The following is a 15,301-nucleotide window of genomic DNA, read 5'->3' on the forward strand; positions in this document are numbered from 1 at the left end:
TTGTATGCCAGGAAAGCCTAGCCTAAGTTTGTATTTTATGTGTTGTGTGTGTGTGTGTGTGTATACACCGGGGGTGCCAAAAAAATGTATATACATGAGTAATGTTCATCTTTTGTTTTCAGTATATATTGAGTATTACAATTTTAATACAGTTTTTTCCTTTCTAAAAATGTGTATACATTTTTTGCACCCTCTGTGTATATATATACACACACACACACCCACACACACACCCACCCACATATATATATATATATATATATATATATATATATATATATATATATATATGTAACATTTAATTATTTTTTAGTTTGGACCTGAAAGAGTTTTCCAATTGAGGCAGGGCATGTCTGTGAGATAGTCATTGTTGATGCTTCTTTCTCATCCTGTCAATAGGTCAGTTCTTGCAGCACAGGTCAAGAGGTGCACAAACTTGTGTGGTTTTCAATGCAATTCTTTTGGATCATAGGCACCTTTGCTGGAGGAGTCCATCTTGTCCCAGGCGATAATGAAGAAATGTCAGGTCAGCTCTTGTTTATATGCGGGATCTGCTTGAACATGGAGAGCTGAGGGAATTCTTCCCCAAAGCCAGTTGAGAGGCAGCCTGTATCAGAGGAGATTGTGTGTCACTTACACTTTCCCCCTTCTGTTTGCAGTGTTGTATTAATCAAGTGCTTAGAAATTAAGTCAGTTGCTCAAGTGCCCTCAGCTCAGAAGAGTTTCCTGAAACAAATACCAGAGTTGTCAACACACCTGCCATGTAATTGGTGTCATCAGCTTTCTACTGGATAGTTTTCAAACAGATTAAACTAAAACTGGAGCAAAGAGGAGACAATAGCTGAAATCATCAGACTCAGACTGATGGACTGCTTTCTTCACATTACACAGAAAGATGTGTGTGTGTGTGTGTGTGTGTGTGTGTGTGTTTTGTTTTGTTTTGTTTTTATTTCTTTTGTTTACCATCTTGCTATTAAGAGAAGCCAGCAATGGAGTAAGTCCCACAGGTTCCTGACATACACTTTCTTGAAAGGCTGAGAGAAGCATGAAAGTTGGCACCTTAGTCCTTCAAGTGTGAAAGAAAAACAGAAAACTGAATCAAACCAAACAAACAAAAAAACACAGCAACAATAACAAAAACCCCCAAAACAGTACTAATCAAGGCTTTCCCAGGGCTGATCTGCTTCCCAAGAAGAAGTTTTAGAAAACACAGTCTCTTCTGGGAATAGTGAGTGACTGATCATTACATTGCTACTTTGGTCCATCTGCTAACGGGCGTCTACTTTGGGTAGATGGGATACCACGTTCCAAAGAGTCCATGACATATTGCTTTTCTATGTTGTTAGCCTGTGAGCTCACTGGCTTTCATTTGAGAAGCTGATAGATAATTTTGAAGATGCCAATGTCTGCTGAAGGTAGAGGAGAAATGAATACAATAGAGTAGACACAATATAATTAGACATTAATATGGTGATGAATTGATAGTGAGTGGTGGGAAAAGAAATAGAAGAAAAGTGTTAGATAATTACATTGATAGATTGATAAGTAGAGTAAATAGATTGCTAGAGAGGAAGATGTGTGGGTAGATAATTGAATGGAGAGATAAATCAGACAATTGAGTAGATGGATAACTGTATGATTACTTTGATAAATAGCTTGATAAAACCCAAATAATCAGCCATCTAGGAATCATTTTTTATGAGTTGGACAGCATTTTGAAAGAGAATTACTATTCTCAAAATGCCTCCCCCATTTTGGTCATTTGACTTCTAAATTTTTAGTGTTGGGTTGTGTGAACAGCCCCAAACCTCTAATCTCTGCAGCTGGTGAGGAACACAAACAGGATAGAGTAGCTAGAGAAAATGGCAAAATTATGTATATCGTGAGATAACGTCCCAGAAAGAAAGGATGTGAACTCCAATCCAATTAGATAATAATAAACATGGAGACAGGGATATGTACATTGTAATCAGGAAAATGTGTCAAAGCTTCAAAGACACAGATAATAGGACACTTGGATATAACTCTTGCTGTGCACTGCATTATAAGTCAAGTTGTGTCTTTAGGGTGTTCATCATGAGGCACATTCTTTTGCCCAAATGGAGCTTACGTTTTAGTGCGGTGGGGAGGAGAGATCGGTGGGGGTGATGACGGGGAGGGAAGCAGAGGACACGGGAGGGCCAGGTAGCAGGAACACTTTTGGACACACCAATGAATGATTATCCTACACACAGTAGAACCCTGTCCACCCCTCCCCCGTCCCCACGCATTTAACCTGGAAAATAAAAGTCAAAGAAAAGAAAACAAACCCCCCCCCAAAAAAAATAAAAAATAAAAAAAAAATCAAGAAGAATAACAGAAACAAACAAACAAAAAGAAGCCCAAACTGTTTTGCCCTCCGCAGTGTGGATTAAAGTCTGTGATATGGAGAAGCAGGCGTTGCTGTGAGAACCTATGTTTTCTTATCAAAACTTGATGAAGAAGTGGACAAAGAGGGTCCCTGATAGCCAGAGACAAGCCAGTGCTCTAGAGGCCGAGTTTACACCATCAATGACTGCTCCAGGCCCTGTGTAGGGGAAAGAGAGACAGACCCATTAGCATGCTCCCAAAGATACCATCCTTATTCCCTGACGAGCAAATATACAGACATGCTTCTCTGTGAGCATTCCCCCACCTTTCACCCCCACCACTGACCCTTCTATGTTTGAACAAATGGAAAGTTCCCATGAGGAGCATTTAGAAACTCAAAGGGACAAATCAATGGGATGCCTTGGCCACGGCCTGAAAGGTGGAAGTTAAAAAAATAAAAGGCTAGAAGGAGGAAGTGGCAATCAGGCCTATGGGCTGAAAAGTTAGAGCTGCAGAGAGGGCTAAATGATATGGCAGGACTAGATGGCCATTTCATAAGCAGTACCTCTAACTGTGTTTTGTCTTTGGAGATAACATTCTGGACAGACAGGGACGAGAGTGGAAAGGATAGGCATTGGGGGCAGGAGAGAGTCCAGAATGGCGACAAGCAGGAGGAGGGAAGAAGGAGAAAGGAATGGAAACATTTTGTGAGCAACATTTTGTGAGGAGTCTAGGTGTTGATGTGGCAGACTTTTCATCCGGTGTAACCTAAGTATTGTGGAGGTTCCTCCTGAGGTAGCCGAGGGAGAATGAATCATTTCTAAAGACTGTGATTGGGTTCATCCAGTGGTGCCTCTCCAACAGCAACAAACTCAACCTTTCAAATCCAAACTACCACCTAATAATTCAGCCTGGAGGAGTTCTCCCTGTACCACTTTCTTTCCTGATCCCTCCCTCTGGACCTTTACACAGCCCTAGTGAATAATTCACATTCCATTGAAGAAGACCTAGAATCACAAGCACCGTCCTTTTCCTTTCAGCTGTTATCCTAGAGAAGACAAACCATGGGAAGTAATATTGTCTTAGTCTGTTCCAAGGGCCCAAGAAAGATGTGTCGGTGTCTAACTCTGCCTCTGTTCTCTTCTCACTTTATTTGCAAGCCATAAGAATTTAGGGTCATAAGCAAGACCGGTAGCTAGCAAGCAGAGAGTATTCCAGGGAAAGCAAAAGTAAGCACAAGCCAAGGGAAGCCATCAAGAGGCATTCCCATAGGGCCAGTAACAAAAGGAAGGAGTTGCAGGTGAGACAAGCATGCCTCTTTTACCTTTTCAAACCAGGATTATACTGTCTTTTTAGAAGTAAACTGGTGTATTGGAAGTGAGCATGACTACTTTTAAAAGCAGAGATGGTGCAGGGTCTCCTCAGACAGGATCCAATCAATTGGCTTGCTTGTCAGCCTAATGGCATGTATCTGTGCCTTGCCTAGGAAAGGACTGATGCTAATCTTTGCTTAGGGAAGTACAGGTCTCTCATTTGAGCAGTGAGCATTCAACTGTTCCAACTTCAGGGATTTCAACATGGATAACTTCTCTTTTCCTCTGATTTACAATGTGCACAATTCTCTTATTGACTAAAAATTCATTTGTACATGATAGCTTAAGAGTCTAGCTCATATATCTCTGCATTTTTGTTATAGAGTATGTACAGACAAGGGCAGGATAAATGCCCTAGCTCAGTGCTACGATCTCCATGAAGGTTCCATAAATATTTATGGAAAGTAGCCTGACTCTGGGGTCTCCATCAGTCCAGACATATATCCTAAGGAATCATACTGGCCTACAGAATATACTGAGTTGGAAAATGCTTAAGTTAAAGCTCAATGTAATTTTCTATAATGTTTTGTGAAAAAGATAAATGATTTAGAATTTTAAATGAGTTTATAAAAAATGAGCAATACAGATTTATAAAACCCATGCTTCTTTAAGAGTATCTTTCATTATAAATATATACACATATATGTATATATATATATACATATATATGTATATATATATATACATATATATATATATATATATGAGGTGTGATCAAAAAATACGGTGAATGTTTAAATATAAACAAGTTTATTACAGTAAAAAACATATTGCCATTAATCTCCCTCAAAATACACCCTCTGATTCAGACACACTTATCCCATTGTTCTTGCCACTTTCTGAAGCAGTTCTGGAAGTCCTCTTTCGTGAGTGTCTTCAGTTGTTCTGTTGTGGCTGCGTCGATGTCCTGAATCAATTAAAAATGTTTACCTTTTATGGTCATTTTGACTTTGGGGAAGAGCAAGAAGTCACAGGGTGAAATATCCAGTGAATAAGGTGAGTGAGGACACACCTTAATGCTTTTATTTGAGAGAAATTATCATACCGGAAGCAATGTTTGACACGGAGCATTGTCATAATGGAGGATGAGTCATAATGGAGGATGAAACAGTTTACCCATTTCTCAGGCTGTTTTCTACACACATCATCATCTTTTAAACTCTCTCATAAGTTTTTATAATATTCAGAGTTCACCGTAGTGTCCCTTAGTACAAACTCAGCTCACACAATTCCATCAAGGTCAAAAAACACAATTAATATCACTTTGATGTTAGATCTTGATTGATGCTCTTTTTTCACACAAGGAGAACTGGGTGATTTCCATTGAGAACTCAGCCTTGGTCTCAAGGTCATAACCATAGACCCAAGTTTCGTCTCCCATGATGATATATCTTAAAAAGCTGGAATCTGAAGGAGCACGGTTGCACAACTCCAACGAAACTGACTAATGCTGCTGCTTTTGTTCGACAGTTCACATGCGTGGAACAAATTTTGCACTCACTCACCTCATGTTCAAGTTTGTTGTTAAAATATTTTCAAAGGAACCACAAGAGATTTTCAGATTCTCAGAAATTTTCCTAAGAGTCAATCTTCTGTTTGATCGAATCATTTTGCTTACTCTTTCAATATTCTCTTGGGTTTTTGATATTGAAGGACATCCAGATCTTCCCTTGTCTTCAATCGCTTCACAACCATTAAGAAATCACTCGAACCACTTGTAAATCATCTTCATGGTCACTGTAGCACCACCATAAACTAATTTTAACGTCATGTGTTTCTTTAGCACTTTTTTTGCAGTTTGAAACAAAATTTAATGCGCTGTTCGTGATCCATGATTTATTGCACACTTTAAAACACACCTTCTCTCCACCATAGCTCACACCCAACTGACTGCACTGAACAAGTTGAAACTGTTACTAAGGTTCGACGTGCCACTTCCCATATTGAAGATGCCTGCCTTTCCGTTGGATGGCACTCAGCAGCAGCATTCACCGTAGTTTTTGATCACATACATATGACACATTGAACTAGTTGTGTATGTGTGTGTGTGTGTGTGTGTGTGCACGTGCATGTGTGTGTGTGGTATGATGTGTGTCTTCGTCTAATTCACTGTGTTGATGGTAGCTTAAGAAACAATTGAGACTCTAATAAGCACTACTCTAGGGAGACAGGTCTTCGTGTAAGAATAACTTTATTCCAGGTTCTACCAGTGGGCTTAAGCATTTCTTGCTACATCATGCTACATCATGCTACAGCACAAGGTTGCATATTGCTAACACAGAAGAAGATAAATATATAAGAAAGCAAAACATAAAAGGATGATATGTGGAGGGAAAAGGGGGCATCATAAAGAGAAATGTGTCTCGTGGAGTGTGGCAGTTGCAAGAAGAGGTTCAGTGTTGATCAGGCAGGGGCTTCACAGCCACAGTTCAGCTTCAGTTGAGTAGTCCAAAGAGTAGAAACCAGGAAGGTAACTTAGTGGATATAGAGGCTGCTTAGTTTGCTGGGGATGATAATGATAACACATATTCATATCGTGCTCTTTATGTGACAAGCATGATTCTAAATGCTAAATATCTATTAACTCATTTAATCTTCACAAAACCCTCTGAGCTATGTATTATTGGCATCCCCATTATATTAATAGGGAAACTGAAGAACAGAGCAGTCAAGTACTTTGCCCATGGTCACACAACTTATACACCTAGAGTTAGATTAGAATTGAGTCACTCTGTCCACAGAGTCAGTGCCCTTGACTATTATAACTCTACTTCCTTTCTATGGAAAATAATTCTTTGTGAATGTTTTCCAGGGGCCAAATCATCATGTGATGAGAGGAATAACGGACTGGGAATCTGGAGGTTTAATTTCTCTATGGGACTCTGCTTCTCCCTAACTGAGGGACATCCTCTCTCTGGCCTTGGTTCTCCCATCTACAAAATGAAAGGAGGCTGGGATTGATGACCTCTAAGGCTCTTCTTCTATTTGCATTCTGAATTATTGTATAAATGGAAATTCTACATCTGGTGCTAGAAGGGACAGCTGGTGAGCAGCCAGATGGTCTTTTCCAGTAGGTACGAAACCATCACCACTCTAGCTTTCTGCACCTTTGCATATCACAATCTCTTGAGTTAGCAACAGGGTATAAAACATTCCTAGACTGCAAGGTTTGCTTCCCTGTGGCTCATTTTCTATGCAGCTTCAGAGTTTCATTCTTTAGCAGGTATAATGAGCCCTGCTTTATTGTATCAGAGGATGTGGCAAGTTAGGGCCAAAGTGCCTTTAGTCAATCAGTCTATGAAATACGGCTGAGCTATCCTGGCCAAGGAGTTAATCTAATCCAGCATGATGGAGATTAAAACTAGCATTGCATTCCTCATAAGGATCCTGGACACATTTGAGATTTGGCAGCTGGGCCAAATGTCAGTATAGTGGGGGCTCTACAGGAGAGCTCTCAGGCTTTGTTCAGAGCAAGAAAATAATGCTTCACATCTTTGTACCACTTTCTAGGTTGGAGGAATGTGAGACAAAAGCCACCGGCAATGAATGGATTCTTTAATTGAATCTTTACAGTAACCCTGATTCTATTGGTGAAAGAAAACATCTGAGTGGGTCTCTCCCATAGGGCTTCTCTATGTTCAGGCCACTCACCTGATTAGGCAAATGCTTCCATGTACTTTAATGTATAAGGGATGGGTTGGCACTTTTTAACTATTTGGTGTGGTGCATGGTAACGTGGGACTCATTTTTGGCTCCTTAGGCTGGTAGGAGTCTTTTGCAAATGTTAGCTCAAAGATTTGGCTACACAGGAGGACATGATACTTCACCTGAGCTGCACACACAGCTTCAGATGTCAAGTTAAGTATTATTTTCCTATGTCATAATTTGTTTAGATAAAAGCTGTATGGCCTTCCCTAGGTATTCGGTACCCAAGATAATACTAGTTTTAATTTCAATAAACAGGGTTAAGAATTCAAATGGTGTTTTCATTCTTATTCTTTTATTTTTTTAGTGGAAGGAGGAAAAATGGTAGAGAAACATAGTTCATATCACAAACCTAGGATTTGGATAGGTGAAGCAGATTTTCAATTATGTGTTCTACTACAGAAAACTAATCCTGTAACGCACCTGGATAAAACAGAAGGGTTTGAAGAAAAGATGGGACTGAAAAAAAAGACTAAGGAGCAGGGTCAATGGATGCATAGGTGGAGCATACATATTCTAGGGTAACTAAGAAAGGTTTTCTGCGCATACACACCCCCGCCTCATTGGCCTTACTGCCTTGTTTTTGTGGCCCTAAACATCCTTTGGGGTAAAGTCACTGACCACTCTCAGAGTGTAACTAATGTTGGCAACTTTGGAGTCAGATCAATTTTGGTTTAAATTCTGAATCCGCAGCTTGCCAGCTATGTGATGTTAAAGTCACTTCAGTTTTCTCATTGAGAATATGCGTGATGATACCAAGTTTACAGAATATTAAAGGGTTCAACTGATTTATATAGTGCCTAGTACAAAGTAGTCATGTGATCCTGGTAACTGCATCTCTGGCGCTTCCATGCCTCTTACTTTCCACTTGTTCCTTAAGGCTCATATTGGCTTATTTTGATATTTTCCAAGTATGTTAAACCTGAGGTGAGGTTTTGGTAGGTGATAAAGTGAGGAGGTGAGATAGGTGAGATAGGAGGGTTAGTGTGGAGAGAGGTCATTGACTGTGAGGGCCCCAGAAGGCTGTGGGACACTGAGCAGGAAAATGGGAGAGATCCAAAGCTAAGCTCTGTGGCCACGTCCAAGGGCAAAGGATCGGTCTGCAAGGGTAACAGATCCCAAGATAGCCTCAAAAAGCCACAGCCACTCACTCAACAGGTATTGTTGGGAGTCTGCCATGCACCAGGCTCTGTTTTCAGACAAAGGGTAAATACAATCTCTGCTTTCACAAAGTTTGTACTCCAGTAGGACCTGGAATATTTTCTGTTCTACTCTAAATCAATAAACAAACAAATAAATGAATACTTTAAACCCTCACAGATTCTGAAAAGAAACCATTTGAAACTAATAATATAACATCTTTTCCATCTCAGGAATATCCTTCCCGCTGGATCATCTTAAAAGGATTGAATTCAAGAGAGAGAACTGAATTTGAATTCTGGCTGTGATACTCACTAGCAGAATGCCATTGGACAAGGCAGTTAACTTCTCTGAATCAGTTATTATTATTATTTTTAATGTACAAAACGGGGAGTGGATAGTTTTATCTATCCTTGCAGGGTTGTTCTGAGGATTAGTTCAGATGGTAAGATCACAGAGTATAAGTAAAAGATGAATAAATTTAGGTGAATTAGAACCAGAACAATAATTGCTGAACCTTAAGATAGCATTTTTTGGGGGGATCTATTTTAAATTAAAAAAATAAAAAACACTCTGTGCATTTCTTTCTTTTTTTTTCATTTTCTTTTTTTTTCATCTTCTTCTTCTTCTTCTTCTTCTTCTTCTTATTATTATTATTAGTTTCAGGTGTACAAAGCAACATAATAGTTAGACATTTGCACCCCTCACGATGTGATAACCCCCCCCAAGCTACCACCCCTCTGACATCTTATATAACTGTTACAATATCATTGATTATCTTCCTTATGCTATACTCCACCTCCCACCTCCCATGGAATTTATATATATATAAATATATATATATATATATTTATATATAATTAATATATAATAAATATATATAATAATAAATATATATAATTATATATAATTATAATTGACATACAGTATTATTCTACTTCAACTTCAGTTGTACAGCGCACTGGTCAGGCATCTATACCGTCTACATATATGAAGTGATCCCCTTGATAAAGTGTCCATCTGACAGCTTCCATAATCTACAACATTGTTGATTATATTCCCCGTACTGTATTTCGTATCCCCGTGACTATATTGTGTCTATCAATTTGCACTTTCTAATCCCTTCTCCTTCTCCCCCATCCCCTCACCCTTCCCATCTAGGAATCAACATTTTTAAAATATATCTCTGAGTCTATTTCTACTTTGTTTGCTCATTTATTCTGTTCTTTAGATTCCACATACAAGTGAGATCATACGGTATTTGTCATTATCAGTTTGACTTATTTCACTTACCATAATAATAAAAATAGAAATACAAATTGGTAGTTACAAAATAGTCATGAGGATATAAAGTACAGCATAGAGAATATAGTCAATACTGTTGCAACAACTATGCATAGTGCCAGGTGGGTACTAGACTAATCAGTGGATCACTGCATAAATCATATAAATGTCTAACTATTATGCTGAACACCTGAAACTAATATAAAATAATATTGAATGTCAACTGGAATTGAAAAATAAATAAATAAATTTTTAAAATCTTAAAACAATAACAACAACCCTGTGCAATACTAGGATCTCAAAGATAATACTAGATAAAAGCAAACTTCGCTATGGCTAGCAATAAAGTGACCTGGTTTCTCCTGAAAATCTCTGAGGAGGCTGCCAACCACAGATAAAAGCTTCCTAAGGAAGGCTAGTTCTTCTGAGAAAGTGTATTGAGAAGCCCAACTCTTTCTCTGGGCAAATGCCTCGTGTCAGGAATCTTTATTAATAGCTAACAATGACTCAATTTGGTTAGGATGGCTGTTACAAACATCAGGTTTAATGAAATATGTTTCAGGGATAAGTTGAAAGTGGGAACATAAAATCACACGCTTTCCCCTCACTCTAGTCTGTCCGTCCACCTTCACCCATTTCAATGCTAAACATTAATTGTTTCCTTCATGCCTAAAGTTGAGCATATTTGAAAATTAAAGCTTAAGTGATGATGCAAAGCCACAAAACAAACTGTGAATGACAACAGTGACAACAACAAAATACCTTGGGGACAAATATGCACACAAAAATGTTAGTCTTCGGCATACAGAAAGAAGAAAGAGACAGCCTTAGCAATGATCGTGGGATAAATTTCAGAAATTGTAAATGATATAAAGGTCAATTGGTGCACGTGCTCTGGGCCAGAGGGAAGAAAGTTGTTATGGCTGCCAGGGGATCTCAGCGCAGATAAGAAAGAAAAATACATTAAGAAATAGACAAACAAACAAATAAATGAACTAAAACCTAATTTGGAGAAGCTACGTATTTTGTTAAAATACATATACTAAATATTAGAGTTTTGAAAAGTAAATTTGGTTGAGGGCTTAAATATAGAATTAACATGCAGAACTGACAATTGTGGAACTGAGTTTGCTGCTGCATTCAAGGCGTGGCTGATCATCCTCTGGAGGAGCAGGTATTGAAAATCAAAGTACTCAAACTCAGCACAAAGCTTGTAGAAAAATATGTAAGCTTACTGATGAGCTCCTGCCTTCTAAGAGATTTAGAAGGGTAAAAATGAAGTGTGCATTACAAGCGATGAAGTTATTGAAATGTGTCACCATTTTTCTCTTCCATGATTGCAATGAAAATATGGCATGGTTCTTCAGCAACAGTAGACTGTATACCTGTCATTCTACTAAAATAGCAGCTGGTAGAGTGATCACATTAAAAAAAAAAAAAAGAAAGAAAAAGAGAAAAAAATCCCATAGGCAAGTTGAATTTGTGGTAGCACAGTGAGACCAATGAAATATCTGAAGTCTAAGAAGATACAGTTTTGTTCTGAAATTTCAATAGGTTTTATAAGTATAAATATGAACTATGTGACCTTCCTAATGAAGAACCAAAAGGATAATGATGTTCTTGGTGATTAAAAGAGGAGCAAGGAAATCTAATTAGAGGATGTACACGTTACACTTGTTGATGAAACATAAGCCTATTTTCATCAGTGCCGCTGATGAAGGCGCATCACTCCCCTTCAAAGGGAACTTTCCCTCCATTGTCTTTAATTACAGCAGAAAACATGGCACTATGTTTTTTTACAAGGAAGATTAACTGGGCTTTGCAGAGCAAAGAAGACAAGAAGACATGTGGATAAGGAAGCACAGAAAGGCAGCCATCTTTGTTTTGTTGCCTTTAGCACTCCCTGTTTTGTGCTTCCCACAAAGACAAAAGTTTAAGAAGTTAATATCAGAAGTTAATTCAAATCTGCCAGCTCATCAGAAACCTGAAAAAGACAAGACTGTAGTCTATGCTGAACCATAAGCTTGTGTGTGTGTGTGTGTGTGTGTGTGTGTGTGCTGACATCAGCATATCCTGAATGCTCAGTGTTAAATTCTAAATGCTTAGGCTAATAGCCAGATGTCAATGATTCAGATACAGGAGGGTGGGGGTGCGAGGGAATGACAAGGAACCTCATCAGAAATGAAATGTGAAATGCCTGCATATTTTTTTCTAATATGTTGACAGTTTGCAGGTTTGGGAAAATACAAATGATTACACTGCTGTCATCAGCCAAAAGCAATGGTATGTCTCTCTGATTCATCCCCTCCCACCTGGATTTAAATTGTGAATTTGGAAAATAAAAATCATATACGTTATCAGCAGGAAATGGACAAATGTGCAGCTTTTGATGCCTCTGCAAGAAGAAATCATTTGATGAATGTCTTTCTAAACAGTAAATTAGAATGTTTGATACAGTCTCACTCACAAGACCCACAGGGGCGGGTGGGGGGGACACCTAAATTTCAAATAAGAACTGGGAGGCTGGAATGCAAGGGAGAGTGTTAGAGAATAGTGATTTGGTTTCCCTGGGAAGAGAAGATTACAAATCCTTCTGAGTATTTGTGTTTTCATTGGTTAGTCAAGGGTTTCATACTATATAGAGGCTATAACTGACACCTCCATTGACTGAAAGAAATGTTTTTTAATTCAACAAATGTTTACTGGGTAACAACCATTGAAAAATACAATATTACATCCTTTAAGTGCAGAAACAAATAAATCAAAATAGCAGCCTAAGGGCAAGTGACCATGAGAGCCCAAGAGATGAAGTAAGTGACTTTTCAGTGGGGTTCAGAAATACATTATGGATGGGATAACATTGAGTAGAACCTCAAAGGATAAGTTTGACTTTATCAGGCAGTAAATAGGGCAAAGGTTTCCATCCATGACCCTACAACACACTGGAAGAAATAGTATCTGTATGGGTTAGAAAGAAACGTGGCATTAAGATAACACAGACCTTGCTCTGGCCACTTCCTTCTTTGGTAGAATTCCTATCTGTAGAAATTCAGTAACATCACTTACATTCTCTGAGCTCCAGGCTCTTCCTCTGTGAAATGGAAATGATAAAAGTACCTACCTCAGAGGGTTGGCTCTCAGCTCTCTAAAGCTATGTCTGGCTGACATTAATAGCTAGTAGCTTTTTCATTCCTCCAGCATAGCACTCATTATATTCTATTCTTCTACTGTAATTATCTATTGACTTGTTTGTACAAGGTTGGAAACTTTGATCCTCTTTGTATTCAAATGGATGGGTGGATGGGAAAAGGCAAAGCAGCATGGTCAGAGGCGTCAATGTGTAATGGGGTCTGGTGTTCTAGGGCACAGGGTGGTTTAGCCTGGTGAGTACATAGAAGACAGCAGGGGAACTTGAAGCTATAAGGGCAATTGATCTCACAGCAAGAACAGACCTCTTGGCTATGCTTTCCTGGTAGGCAGTTTTCAGCATGGTGTGAACAGGTTCATTCTGAGTTTTGGAGAGTTCACTTGTTGCCGCAGTGGCAGATTGGTGAGGGATTACCAAAGACGAGGGAACCAGTAAGAGAATACAGTAATTGTTCAGGGGAGGTATTTGCTGCTGTGTGAGTGAGAATGGAAGGGAGAACAGGCAGTTGTGGGGAAGGGCTGTGGTCTGCTTGCTAGGCCTTGCTGGCTAATAGATGTAAGGGGTGAAGAAGAGGAAGAAGTCAAAATGTCTCTTGACATTGTAGTGAGAGTGTATAGGTGAACAGGTAAGGTGTACATCTGAATGAGAGGGATGCCTGGGAGAGAAAGACTGAGAGTGAGACCTCTATGGAACGTTCAAGTAGGGAGAGTGGTTTGTAGCTCAGAATTAAGGAGAGCACTGGAGATACAGATGTGGGAGTTATCAAACTGTTGCTCAGAGGTTATTGATCTTCAGTGTGCATAAGGTCTCCGTGGAGAGCTTGCTTAAAAAGTATATTCTCACAACTTTCCCTGGATATTATTACTAAATGGGTCTGGGGCAAAGACCGTGAATCTGCATATTTAAAGCATCTGAAGTAAGTGTAGTGTAATGCAGGCTAAGATATTACTCTGTAAGGTGTTGAAGACCCCTTCTCCTCTCACTGAAACACTCTCCCTGGGCAGACTTATGAGGCATGTAGTGGAGGAGCTAGAAGCAGCCTAAGACAGAATGGAAAGAAGCAAGTCACCACACAGTTATGTCACAGAAATTAGAAGTGGGATGTTGAGGAGCCAAGGGTAGGTCTGGAACTGAAATGAGGCTCATTGTTAGGAGGGAGCAGAGCATAATAGACTGAAGTGTGAATGGCACTGGAGGAAGTGGAGATGGCCAACACTGGTCCTCCCTTTCAGAGCACTGGAGGTGAAGGGAAGAGACACTCTAGGATAGTTCATGGATGGTATGCTCAAGAGCCCACCCAGACTCCTTGGGCCCACAACTCAGGTCTCACCTGAAGATATTTGGGCGTAAGGTGTCGTTGTTTGGACACCTTAGTAAAGGAGTGGAGGCAGGAGTGTGTTGATGGAGATGGGAGGTATAAAGGCAGGGGTCCTGAGCAGTCTGCCTACAAGTACCAGTGGGGTGCACTGGGGAGGAGGTCAGCAAAGGGTGGAAAATGAAAGGAGATGGTCAGTGCTGCTTCTAGTTAGAGAAAATCCAGTTTAAAGAGCCAGCCTGATATGTGTATTTATTCTGGAGGAATGGCCATTATCCAAAGAAAACATAGATCCTGTCCTCATAGTGTCTGGGGGCTGCTTGAGATAGGCTGTAGTATAGCTGCTCTGAGGGGGCTGAGAATTTGCCTGAAGAAAAATTTCAGAGCCCAGATGTTGCCTTAACTGGAGTATTTTGCCATTTTCATTTGCAAAGACAAGATTTCTATGAGTTGTCCTTTCTCCTGATACTTAACTCTTAATGTAAGTAATTTATGTCGCTATGATTTCACAGATAAAATGTGAGAAATCTGTTTTTCTCTCTGCAGCATCCCCCCTCCTTTCTGGCTTTGTTTGTGTTCCCTGCCCCTCTCCCCTGCCAGTTCCAGTAATCCAAGCGTTTATATGGCTCATTAAGCGCATTACACTCTCTGCAATGCCGGATGTAATCAGGTTCAGAATCTTCCCTCATTGCACTCTAAGGACAGAGGGATGGGGCCTCTTGCTCAAGACCCAGTGGAGGCAATGTGGGTTGGCAAGTTGAGAGAAAGTGAAAAGCTTCTGAGAGAGGCAGAGCTGTGGCTTAGGAAGGCAAACCTGGTCATCCCCCTGCAGCATGCCGGCTGGCAAGACTTCAAGATGCCAGGGTTCCAGGTGGACTTTCAAATGGCTGCATCCACTTGATAAAGCTTACATACACTTAGAGCAAGCTGCTTTTTAATAACACAGGGTTAAGGGTGATATGTTTTAGAGATCTGCTGCTTACCCTA

At 39.7% G+C, this 15,301-nt stretch overlaps 1 protein-coding gene across 9 annotated transcripts in view; it reads right to left on the minus strand.

The window, feature by feature from the left end:
* Positions 1-245: 245 nt before the first annotated feature.
* Positions 246-15,301, minus strand: part of OPCML (opioid binding protein/cell adhesion molecule like) — a 1,259,174-nt gene continuing 1,244,118 nt past the window's right edge. For 3 of the 9 annotated variants that reach the window (XM_033098500.1, XM_033098502.1, XM_033098493.1), the window contains one exon: positions 246-2,566. In XM_033098500.1, the coding sequence (XP_032954391.1) occupies positions 2,466-2,566 (101 nt within the window). In that variant the 3' untranslated portion in view covers positions 246-2,465. The remainder of the gene's footprint in view (positions 2,567-15,301) is intronic. The other 6 variants (XM_033098496.1, XM_033098494.1, XM_033098495.1 and 3 more) reach the window with 3 other exon arrangements.

This window comes from Rhinolophus ferrumequinum, chromosome 25 (genome assembly GCF_004115265.2).
Source record: "Rhinolophus ferrumequinum isolate MPI-CBG mRhiFer1 chromosome 25, mRhiFer1_v1.p, whole genome shotgun sequence".
In the NCBI taxonomy this organism is placed as follows: domain Eukaryota; kingdom Metazoa; phylum Chordata; class Mammalia; order Chiroptera; family Rhinolophidae; genus Rhinolophus; species Rhinolophus ferrumequinum.